Below are 12,901 nucleotides of genomic sequence, written 5' to 3' on the forward strand. Positions count from 1 at the left end.
ACATTAACATAACTTTCTCTTCTGTAGTTAAGTCTTCCTCCCTTACACTGGGTTCATCTGGATAATCCAGGAAAACCTGGATTTACTTTATTTTAGATCAGCAGCCTTAGTTCCATGTGAAACCTTAATTCTAGGAATTGCGGTCTTCTTAGAGTGAATGTTGTATTACCACACATGAAATAACTTCACAATACTGTAATTCCGTTTGGTCCTCCTCCCTTCTTCCTCCTTTGTGGTAAGATTGCCATGTGTTTTACATTTTTATATGTTATAAACCCCATAATATAATGTTGTATTTTTGCATTATCCAGTATAGTTTTTTAAGAAGCAAAGAGAAAAAATAGTCTTTTATATTTATCTACAAATTTACCATTTCCAATGTGTTTCATTATTTTTTGAAATTCAGGTTTTCTTTCAGGTGTTACTACTGCTTTTCTATCTGAAAAAAATTATTTTAGTATTTCTTGTAGCACGGGCCTACTGGTTTTCATTTATAAAAAATCATTATTTCACTTTTATTTTTAAAGAGTATTTTTGCTAGATATAGAATCCTGGCCTTTTTTTCCTTTAGCACTTTAAAGATGTTGTTCCATTGTCTTCTATTCTCCATTGCTTCTGATGTCCAGGTAGCCAAAGTTCGTGTCTTTGTTCACTATATGTAAAGTATGATTTTATCTGAATATTTTGAAGGTTTTTTTCCTTACACTTTGCTCTCAGCAGTTTTGACTATGATATCCCAGGCAAGATTTACCTTGTATTTATCCTTCTTCGGGTTTTCTTTTGCCTCTCTTCCTTCCTTCCTCCCTTCCTTTCTTTTTTAAGATAGATAGATTGATTTTGTGAGAGGGGGAAAAAGAGAAAGAGAGTGAGAGCGAGCCAGCTAATCTCAAGCTAACTCTGTGCTGAGTGCAGAGCCCAACACAGGGCTTGATCTCAGGACCCTGACATTGCCATCTGAGATGAAACTAAGAGTTGGATGCTTAACTGACTGCTGCACCCAGGAGCCCCTATCCTTCTTGGGATTTTCTTAGGTTCTTGGTTCTATAAGTTAATGTTTTTTGCCAAATTTGAGAGGAGTTCAGCTTTAGTTTCTTCAAAAAAGTTTTCTGCTTTATTATCTGTTTCTTGCCTTCTGGTCTCTAATTATACAAATTATACATCTTTTTTTTTAATTTTTAAGATTTTTCTTTATTTATTTGACAGAGAGAGATCACAAGTAGCCAGAGATGCAGGCAGAGGGTGGGGGGGGGGGGGGAAGCAGGCTCCCTGCCGAGCGGAGAGCCCAATGTACCCAGGACCCTGGGATCATGACCTGAGCCGAAGGCAGAGGCTTTAACCCACTGAGCCACCCAGGCGCCCCTAAATGTTAGACATCTTAATATTGGCAATGACATTGCTGAAACTTTGAACATTTTCTTCCCAGCAGTTTTGCTCTGTTCTTTAATTTAATAATTTCTAATGGTCTATTTGCAAGTTCACTAACCCTTTTTTTCTGTATTTCCAATTTCTTCTTAAGTGCACCTAGTGAGTTTTCCGTTTCAGTTTCTTCTTTTTTTAAAAAAATTTCATTTGGTTCTTTTATATATATATTGTTTCCATTTCACTGCTGATCTTTCCCTATGTTTCCACTCAATAAAAACATTTTCCCTAATTATTTGAATATATTTACAATAGTTGTTTAAAATCCTTGTCAACTAATTCTTTAAAAATTTTTTTTTATTAACATATGATGTATTATTTGTTTCAGAGGTACAGGCCTGTGAATCATCAGTCTTACACAATTCACAGTGCTCACCATAGCACATACCCTCCTCAGTGTCCATCATTCAACCACCCTATCCCTCCACTCTGCCAGCAGCCCTCAGTTTGTTTCCTGAGATTAAGAGTCTCTTATGGTTTGTCTCCCTCAATACCTAGGTCATCTCTGGGTTTCTATTTATTGCTCATTCTTTTGGCCAAGACTCACAATTTCCCATTTCTCTGCATATCTAGTAATTTTTTAATTGTGTACTTCAAAGTGTGGATGATATTTTATAGAGACAGGAAAGTGTTGGTTTTGGATACATCAGGAAATTGGATGAATGACTGATCATCTTGTTCTTCTGACATCTTCAGTTTACACTTTGTTAGGATGAATCTGTTTTATTTATACATTGGATTTAGGGCAAATCCTTAGACCCAGCACAAGACTTTACTCCTGAGGCATAACTCTTAGTTTTAACTGGAAAGCACAAGGTATTTATGAAGTCCCTCTAAATTTGTGAAATTTAAGTTCTAATCTCTGTCCCTCATGTAACAGCAGCTGAAATTGCTGTTCAACTTTTTCATATTTCCAGCTGTTATTTTCTACCAGGCTCGTTGGGATCTCCCTTGAATATGCACATTGCAGGGATCAGGCAAGGATTTGAAGGAAGTTTATGTGCATGTTTGGTGTTTTGCCTATAGCTCCTTCTTTCTGAGATTTCTACCTTCTGACTCCTTCTAAGACTTTACACCAATATACAACCATGTATTTTGTTTGAGTTTTAACCACATCATACTGCACAGATTCTTAAATGAACACGGACCTTACTAGCATCATTCAATTCTTTCAAGGACTGAATAACTTTCTCTAGCTTTTGCTGCCTTTTGGTCATTCTCCAGTGTGTGTGTGTGTGTGTGTGTGTGTGTGTGTGTGTATTATTTTTTTGTTTTAGATTTATCATTGATAACTGATACAAACTAGTGTACTACTTACTCATGTAATTGGAACTTCATCTCACTAATTTTCCTTTTTATTAGTTTTATTAACATATAATGTATTATTTGCCCCAGGGGTACAAATCTGTGAATCATCAGGCTTCCACATTTCACAGCACTCACCATATCACATACCCTCCCCAATGTCCATAACCCAACCATACTCTCTATACACCCCTCCCCCAGCAACCCTCAGTTTTTTGTGTGATATTAAGAGTCTCTAATTGTTTGTCTCCCTCCTGATCCCATTTTGTTTCATTTTTTCCTTCCCTACCCACCAAACCTCCCACCCTGCCTCTCAAATTCCTCATATCAGGGAGTTCATATGAGAATTAATTGTTTTTCTCTGATTGACTTATTTAGCTCAGCACAATACACTCTAGTTCCATCCACATCATTGCAAATGGCAAGATTTCATTCCTTTTGATGGCTGCATAGTATTCCATTGTCTATATATACAACACATCTTCTTTATCCATTCATCTGTTGATGGACATCTAGGTTCTTTCCATAGTTTGGCTATTATGGACATTGCTGCCATAAAAATTTGGGTGCATGTGCCCCTTTGGATCCTTACATTTGTATCTTTAGGGTAAATACCCAGCAGTGAGATTGCTGGGTCATAGGGTAGCTCTATTTTTCAACTTTTTGAGGAACCTCCATGCTGGCTTTTCTGCATGGATTGGGAAGGACCAATCATTAAGTCATGTATCTTGGTCCTCAAAACCCAAGAGCATGAATTTCAAATCAAAATAGCCCAACTATATAGACATCTTTATTTTTTACTTCAGACTCCAGAGTTCTTGTTCAAGTTCCAAGTTCAGTACTTCAGTACTGAATTGATTCTTTTGGCTACCTATATATAGATATAGATATAGATATATAGATATTTACTGACAAATTCAGTGTTTATTTTTTTTCTGACTTTGACTCTTGGTTTCTTTACATTAATTAATTCACCTCAGCATTTCTCAGGGTTAGGGAAACATGGTATTTGGCTTTAATTTTCACTAAATCCTCCTGGCCAGGATTTCCTGGAATTGTTCCATGACTATTCCAAGTCTTGATTGAAAACTGTGGGTGGAAGGGATAAATGGTAGATTCCAGGTGCTACTGGTTGTCCCCAAATGAGTGCTGATCCTGGAGCCAAAAGAAACACAATCCCTTGCCTGCTTTAGGGGGTATTTTTATACTAGTTGTAAACACATGACATTTATCTTGAGAGGGGGCCAATATTTTAAAAATAACTAATAAAATATATTTATAAAAGTCTTATTTCTCCATTATAAAAAAAGACTGGGCTCACTTCATTACATTTGTGTTATGGAGAGAGTCTGAATATGGAAGAAAAACTTTTTCTGATCCCTCCTTGTCAGTTACAATAACTGAGCATGTCTTACATTCTTACCCAATAATTTTCATACACTGATCTCTTTATTTCTCCTTACAAACAGTATGAATTCTTCAAGCTTCAGCCTTTATGCTACGTCATCCAGATAGTCTTTGATGAAAGACACTGAAGAGGATTTGAATTGCTCTAGTAGAATATAATATTTTCAGCAAAAAATCATTGTCTTATTGTTAAAGTAGTAACAGTTAAGAGAAAAGCCCTTGGAGTGAGATACACTCAACTCTAAGTCCAAAATCTACCGCTTTCTATGCAATGTTTGGAGTTTCTACAACTTCCTTTAAGTTATGCAAGAGATAAAACTAGTTCCAAACTCATTTGGTTGTTGTGAGAATTAGATACAGTAAGGCATAAAAGGTTTGCAACATTTCTTGCAAATAGTTTTCATCATTGTCATGTTCCCCCATAGTCAAGGCTCCATAAACAATTGCCTAAATAAGTACTTGTTGAACTAAGTGCCATTCTGGTGGAAGAGAAAAACACACAAATTACAAAGACAAGTTAAGAGAAAAAAATAATTATAAGTTTGGTAAAGTAATTGTAAGTTATGTAAGGTAGCATGGAAAGAAAGAGAATTAAAGGGGGTCTGTGTTAGATAGGATCATCCGGGAAGCCCTCTCAAAGGAGGTAACATGAAAGTTGAGCCTTTAGAGATGAGAAGGAACTAGCCACACAAAAAATGAGGATAATAGCATTCTAGGCAGAGACAACAGCATTTACAAAGATCCTGAGGCAGACATGCATGTGAACCTTCTAAACAGTGAAAGACCACTAGTGCGTTGGGACAGAATGAATAAGGTCAGGGTAGCACAAGAAATAATCATACAGTAGCAAAGGCAACACAAAGTACCTTCCTTATAGGCCAGAGTATAGTTTTTAAGTACAAAAGGAAGGCGCTGAGGGGTTTTAAGCATGGGAATGACAAGATCTTTAGATCTACTCATCTGTGACTCACAAAACAAACTGAAGGAGGAAGGATAAGAATTCCTGGAAACATTTAAAATGATGCTTAGAGAAAATAAGTATAAATGCATAATAAAATAGTTTCCATTATGACTGAAGTTATTGATTGCCAACAATCAAAAATTCTTTTGGGATAGTTAATAAAGATTTCATTCACTGATCTTGCTTCCTTCTCAACTGCTACAAATCCTAAGGGATACTGTGACCCACTTAAAATGGAGGATAGAGAAGAAAAGTAACTGTGCTGGGAAGGCAGGGTTAGATTTACTAAGTGAGGTGGTCATAGTTGACAGTTACAAGGGCCCAGAATAGAAACACATGTCGCAACTGTGAGAACCACATTAGATGAAAGATGACTTAGAAGATACTATGGGATAGATTTCTTCACTCATATGTGGAACATAAGCCATAGCATGGAGGACCACAATGGAAGGGAGGGAAATCTGAAGGGAGAGAAATCAGAGAGGGAAAAGAACGATGAGAGACTATAGACCACATGAAACAAACTGAGGGTTTCAGGGGTGGGGAAGGGGTAACAGGGTAATGGTACTGAGGAGGGCACGTGTTGTGATGAGCACTAGGTATTATACATAACTAATGAATCATTGAACACTACATCAAAAACTAATGATGTATAATACAATGGGTAACTGAATATAATAAAAAAAAAAGAAGAAAGGGCAGGATTCTGGTAAAAAATTGATGAGACATTATGAGATGTTGACATTCCAGCATGAATATCATAAGGAAACTTAAAGAAAATCAATTTATATGTCAGATAATTATCTTTACAAATCAAGCTACCATAGGGTAAAAAGCCTTTGCCACTATAAGCTTCTTGGAATACTGAGGTTTATCTTCTCTTGAGGCTGCTTCATTGCCTTCATATTCTTTTTTTTTTTAATTGTTTCATATTAGTTACACTCTTGGCATTAATTAGGACCACTGCCATTACTATAATGAAGTGTTGTTATTTTAACGTGATATATTGAGTAATTAAAACTATTTCCTCTCTTAAGGAAATTTATTCCCAAGGAAAAGCTTATGGGTAAATGATGGCATGGTCACATTCCCATTACCTGTTCACCAATGACAGATTAATTTGAAAGTATATATAATAGCTGAGCTTTCATTGTTTTTGTGTTTTTTTTTGGGGGGGGGTGTTTAAACAACAAAACAAAATCATATTACTATGAGACAGTATGATATCTCATACCATGAGATAGTATGCATCACAAGAACACTTTTGGAATTAGTTTTGACTTTTTCTCTTGGAGGATAAAGGGTAGCTTATTAGATGTCAGCTATAAAGTTCAGAACAGCTAATTATCTTTCATTTCACCAAAGCTATAATAAGTAAGAGCAAAAAATGGTGAATACCTACTGTTGCCAGGTAACTGCATCCACCGTGCTTCCTGCCACCTTCATGAATCTGTACAGAACAGGAAGAACAAATAAAATAAGCTGAGGCATAGATTAGGCCAATCCTTGGGCTAAGAGTCCACAGCCACAATTGGTCTATCCAGAGCTACTGGAAGTTAAATTATACAGAAGGTTATACAGAAGTAAGGATACTTTCAGCTCTTCACACATCCTTTACAATCTGGAAATCAAGATCCCAATATAGCATGCTGTCTCTGTCTATCTTCCCAACCCCACGCCTGATGGTTCCCACATCACTTTCCCCGTGCTCGAAACTTCTCTCTCTCATTTCTTATTCTCTAAGGACTCTGAAATCTGCTAGAAAACAAATAAACTATAACATTTCCTAAGGATGGCAACTCAATAGAGCTTTTGAAAACCTCAGGCCTTTCCTTCTGAAAAGAACCCAGGAAAACCCAATTTAGTTATATAAGCATAAAGCACTTTCAAATATACTCCAGTGATGGGCTGCCATACCTGAGTGTAGAAACCTGAGCACCACACAGAGAAATCTTTTTTTTTTAATGTTTTGAGTTTTATTTAAATTCTAGTTAGTTAACATATAGTGTCATATTAGTTTCAGGAATAGAATTTAGTGATTCATCACTTACATGTAACATAGAGAAATCTATGTCTGAAGCAGCTATGTAGTGTCACCTGACATTTGTTCAGCTCAAAAGAGAAACCAGACCTGTTCCCTTTCAAAACACACAGCAAAGCCTTGCTACTAATTTCCCAGCCTACTGTGCTCCTGGAGGTTCTGCCAGAACCAAAGAGCTGGGAGAAAGGATCTAAGGGCCCACAGATGCTGTCAAGTATCATAAATTTCAAGTCTGTGAATAACTCAATTATCTACTAACCTCCATTTTCCCCATCCACAAGTTCTGAGGCCATGTGCTGTCATGGCTATTGTTACTATTTGAAAGAGTTACCACCCAGACACAGGAAATCAAAAGGAGTATTTCAGTTCATTAAGATTTTCCTTCCAACCCTGAGACCCTGGAAGGGAACTTTTCTACAGACAGAATCTTCCCATCAGTATTTCAAAACCAAAGAACTCTTCCATTAGGAAGGGAGACAGTGTTTTGTCAAGAAGGTCCTCTCCTACCCTATTCCAGTATAATCTTGCAGGCAGACACATGGCAAAGGGGTTGCCATGTGTTGCCCAAACAGAGGCTCTGTTTTTCCATGATATGGAAGAATACTTAGTTTTTATAGGATTGGAAGTGAGAGAGGATGCCAGGACTGCTGCTTAACATTGGAGTGAAGTTTATAAAAGAAGATGAAGAGGAACAAGAGGAGGGAAATGGGGGTAGGATAGAAGAAAGAATAGGAGAAGAGAACAAGGAAGAAGAGGAGTACATGGAAGATAGGAGAAGAAGGAGATGAGGAGGAGGAAGCAGGTTGATTCTTGTCTATATGGTCTTGCCTTGTTTTCTCCAGTACCATTCAGCAGTCCAGGAGCAAGAATATGGGAAATGGAACATATGGGTGATCAGGAATGGAACTGGTTTGATGGGCAAGACTAAAATGTAAATGGAGATTGGAGAGAATATAACACATGTTGAGTACCTACTTAGTACCAGTCATTCATGTGTTATTTCTTATAATTCTTAAAGCTATTTTGCTTAGTAAGATGGATAGTATTGATTCCATTATGCAGATTACTAACTTCCCTACTGGCTAGAGAAGTAGTGACTCTAGACATCCCAAACAGCCATTTTTTATGGAGTCAGGTCACCCCTCCTAGTAGCACTCCTGGGGAAGCAGGGCAAGACCAGGCAAAGCAATAAATACCAGCTGGAGTATTTCCAAAATGGAAATATTTTATGTAACACTGTCTTCATTTACATATAAAATAACCATAATAAAAATAACACTGACATTTATAGTGCTTTATCATTATAAAATGCTTTTCAGCTTCTTATATGTATAATTTCACATAGTCCTCAAAACAACCTGGTAGGTAGTAAATATTCCTAATTTATACTTGAGAAGGCTATGCTTCCTGGAGGTTCTATGACTTTCTCAAATTCACAGAGCTAGTTTGGACTAATCCCAGGTTCTCTGACTTCAAACCTAACCCTCCTTCCAGGATTCTATGCTACCTCCAAGCTGCTTTCACTGAGACTCAGAAGTACAAAAGAGACTCAGAAGTGCAAAAAATAAGTTGAACTTTTGCCTTGAGAAAATACTACCAATTTATCCGAAAAAAGAAACAAAAAACAAAAAACAAAACCTGAGCACCTTCTTTGCTTATTGGCTTCCTCTCAGACTTGAGCATTATGGTGCCTACTTGTAAGAGAATATGAAGTGTATCAAAGGAGACAGACCCAGGGTTTCTGCTACAAGACAAAAACCATAAAGCCAGAAGACGGAACTGGAGACAATCAGCTATCAGAGTTCCTATCAGAGTACAAACTAACTGCTGAGGGACAGCTGTCAAGGAAGCAGTTAGCTCTACCCTGTATGGTGTTAGAAGTGAGAGAAGCATTGAGAAAAGCTCACATCTCAGATGACACTGAATTTGGCATCGAAAGAAGGGTACGATTTTTGCCATGAAGAACAGGCAAAAGAAGGTAGAGTCAAGGTGAGTGTATTCTCAGGAGTCCTTTTTGGCTGATGTCAAGAGACAGGTAAGGGAATGGCAGGAACTCAGTCTGGTCCGGTCACTAGCTGCTAGGCTGTGATGCTACCAAGTCTGGGCTTTATCCCTTAATAACTAGGTATAAGTCCAGATCCTATCTATCTTTGTATAACTAGTACCCAACATAACATTGCAAAATACAGCTGGCTCTTCTCATGTATATTTCTTGGGGTTATCCTGTGTTTAAACAAATGAGGGGAATTAGATTTGAGTGTCAGGAAGATGACTCTGGCTGGGTAAATGTGAAACGTATTCGTGTGGACAAACTGAGAGGAGATACTTCAGAGAGAGGGGATGCTTGGAAATGTGAGAATGAAAAGAGATCCATTGAGTAACACTGGTGGAGCACTCAAGAGGACTGGATGGGTGAGGTTAGTTGGGCAGGAAGCAAAAGAGAGGGGCCCAAAGTTTTAATTGTAGTAATGCCATTGCCCAAGAAACAGACTCTTGATGCTGATATCTCTGAATGTATTCCAATCCTCTTGAATATGCCTTAAAGAACTTGAAGTAAATAGTCACTGATGATAACAGCTATGCATTTACAAGAAAATAAGAAGGAAAAAAAAATCATCAATGCCCTGCTTGGCTAAAAGGCTCTGGATAGGCAATTAAGAACACATCTAATTAGGTGTCTTAAAAGTTGGAAATTGGTTCTTTGTGGTATTATAATCTGGAGATCCTCATATGTATTGGATAGTTTGTTCTGCTAAAGGTTGATGATTAACTTCTTTTTTTATATAAAGATTTTATTTATTTATTTGACAGACAGAGATCACAAGTAGCCAGAGATGCAGGCAGAGGGTGGGGGGGGGGGGAAGCAGGCTCCCTGCCGAGCGGAGAGCCCAATGTACCCAGGACCCTGGGATCATGACCTGAGCCAAAGGCAGAGGCTTTAACCCACTGAGCCACCCAGGCGCTCTGATGATTAACTTCTTAACTAACTTTCCATTATTAAAAGTAGCATTATAAAAAGAATGGGAAAACTGAGTTAGGAAAATTTAGAGTAAGTCTAATGTTTTCTCCACCCTAACCTATCCCACATCCCTCAAAAAAAATCCATAAAATCTGTAATTAAATATAAAATAGACTGGACTCTTTTATAGAATATTATAGTTTACAGAGAACTATTTTACAATTGAATAAAGGAAAAGACTTACTGTGATCCTGGATAGAAAAATCAATTATTCTCCCTAAACTAATTTATGGGTTTAATGAAATTCTAATTTTAAAAATCCCAGTAAATATTTTTGAAACTTCACAAAATCATTCTAACATTCACATAGAAGAAGCCAAGAATATTCTTTAAAATTGGAATAATGAAGGGAGATTTGTTTGATCTACCATATATTAAAATATACCATAAACCCCACAATTATTAAAACATTCCTAGGAATTAGAAAGGAGATCCTAGGAACTAGTAAAGAGATTAGGAATTGGTAAGGAGATCTATGGAATAGACTTCTTAAAAAGTTATATAGAAGAATTTATTACATGGAAAAGAATTTAGTATTTGAAAAACTGAAGCATTTCTTTAATGATGCTATGTGATTTGTGGCTATTTGGGGAAAAAAAATTAAAGTCAGATCCTCACCTAAAATTCTATTTCATGTAAGAAATCAAATAGTAAAATATAGTTTAGTTTCATTATATTAAAAATATCTCAATTACAATTTAATACTTTGAAACAAATGATGTTATTATCTTCTTAACTTTGGTAGCATACTGAAGCAGGAGAAAAGCTGCTTTAGCTTTGAGGAAACAGCATTATTAAATATGTATTCACATGAAAATTGCTATAAACTACATGCTTCTTTTTTTCCTTCTTAGTAAAATGAGGAAACCAACTTCAAACATATGGAAGCATTTCTGCACTTATTCTGAGGAGGAAAAATCTAATTCACAAATAATGTCAAACAAAATATGCATTTCCAAATTCTACCTTGTTTTTTGAGAAGTGTAAAGAACTCATCTCAAATGAGCAAATGTTCTGTTTTCAGAAGTCTTTGACATGATTTTTTTTAATACAGAGAAAGAGAAAACAACCACAGAAATAACACATAAAGGAAAACAATTAGACAACACCCCAAGGAAGAGACATTTTAAGTCAATGAGTTTGGGGAATTCTCCCCATTCCCATGACCCTTCCCTGAAAATTAGGACTCTCTATAACTACCCTGTAATCTGTATCATTTCTATCCTTTATTTTTATATCTATATTGGCAATGTGGAAGACAACAAGTCCAAAAATATCATAATTTTCTTTGTTCAAATCTAACATTGATGGATTCTTCTGCTCTCTCATTCTGCCTGTTTCTCAGAAACTGGCCCAAACCACATAAATGAGTAACTTCAACACAGCTGCAGAATGCTCCACAACAGTAATATTAAAGGTGGAATAACATGCACATAGACTAGTGCTGTCAGGAGTGAAATACCTCTGGGAAAGTGAAATTCCATTTAGTGTCTTGTATTATCCAAGGATTTTCAGCCATCCACTTCCATTCTAATCCCTAGATTTAGGTCTATGAATGTACAAGTAAAAGATGACCCAGGATGTGAATAACAATTAGGACAAGATCTTGGTTTTCCAAGGTTGGATGTCTCCATACCTGAATTATGAAGACAGAAATCCCGGATGATTATCCCAGAGAACAGAAGATGTCTGCCCTGATGCTGACATCCAGTCATGCAAAGAAAGGTAAGAGAGTGAAAGGGCAGAGACTTGTACCAAAGGAAATTAGCCAGTGCCAGGCAGACTGGGGGATCTTTCCCATTGGAGACAATCTGCTGCTATAGAAAAGAACAAAATATCCCCTTTCATTGTAAGTTCCTTTTCCTCCCCCAAGAGATCCCAAATCTGGGAGAATTTCTTTCCTTTGTTATCCACCTGCACATATGACGTATCTGAAATATTGTTGAACCTTCTCTCCCAGGGCATATCACAGCTCTCTCTTATAATAAGGCACATCTTTATTCATGGTCTTTGGGGTTTGATTTCTACTTCTGGACCACAGAATGCAACCCTAAAATCTGGAGTCTGAATTTTGCTCCCAGGAAGGAGGATAAATCCTTCACAAGGAACTGGTTTCTAAATGAGTAAAACCTTCAATAAGAGAGTGGTAGTCTGATCTTTTTCCCTTTGTCCACAAAGAGAACTTTGGTTATATAACTAGCATGAATAAGATGTGACAGCCATTCTACACAAAGCCTAGGAAAAACCTGTGAGGAAATTATTCATCTTGAGTTATGGCAAACCAGGCATCATCCATTTGGTCCAAAGCCACTTGCTCTTCCGTGGCTAGTTCTATATTGAGCTATACATATTAGGTACTGCGTAGAACAAATGATATATTAATCTCTCTCTCTCTCTCTCTCTCTTTCTTTTTCCCTCATTCCCTTCCTCTCCCTTTCACAACCTTCCTCCCCTTTTTCTCCCTACCCCTATTTATATATAATATTACACTGGCAATAAGTTGATAAATAGCATGGCTAGATGTTCATTGACTTTAATTGCTAGTGCAGCTCTCTATTTAGGCTTTCCTTCTACCTTATTATCATGTCAATTTGATGGATTTATAGAGCTGGAATTTGAGAAGAATGAGAATTCTTCAACCAATCTTTCTCTTTTATTATTAAATTTTTTTAATTTATTTCTTTTCAGCGTAACAGAATTCATTGCTTATGTACCACACCCAGTGCTCCATGCAATATGTGCCCTCCAT

General features: G+C 36.9%; 1 protein-coding gene across 3 annotated transcripts in view; it reads right to left on the minus strand.

Moving 5' to 3' along the window:
- HPSE2 (heparanase 2 (inactive)) overlaps window positions 1-12,901 on the minus strand; it is a 768,592-nt gene that overhangs the window by 238,434 nt on the left and 517,257 nt on the right. For 2 of the 3 annotated variants that reach the window (XM_046028031.1, XM_046028029.1), the window contains one exon: window positions 6,495-6,542. The exons of the other annotated variant lie outside the window; for it this stretch is intronic. In XM_046028031.1, coding sequence (XP_045883987.1) covers window positions 6,495-6,542 — 48 coding nt within the window. The remainder of the gene's footprint in view (window positions 1-6,494; window positions 6,543-12,901) is intronic. 3 annotated transcript variants of the gene reach the window in all.

This window comes from Meles meles, chromosome 13 (assembly GCF_922984935.1).
Source record: "Meles meles chromosome 13, mMelMel3.1 paternal haplotype, whole genome shotgun sequence".
NCBI classification, from domain to species: domain Eukaryota; kingdom Metazoa; phylum Chordata; class Mammalia; order Carnivora; family Mustelidae; genus Meles; species Meles meles.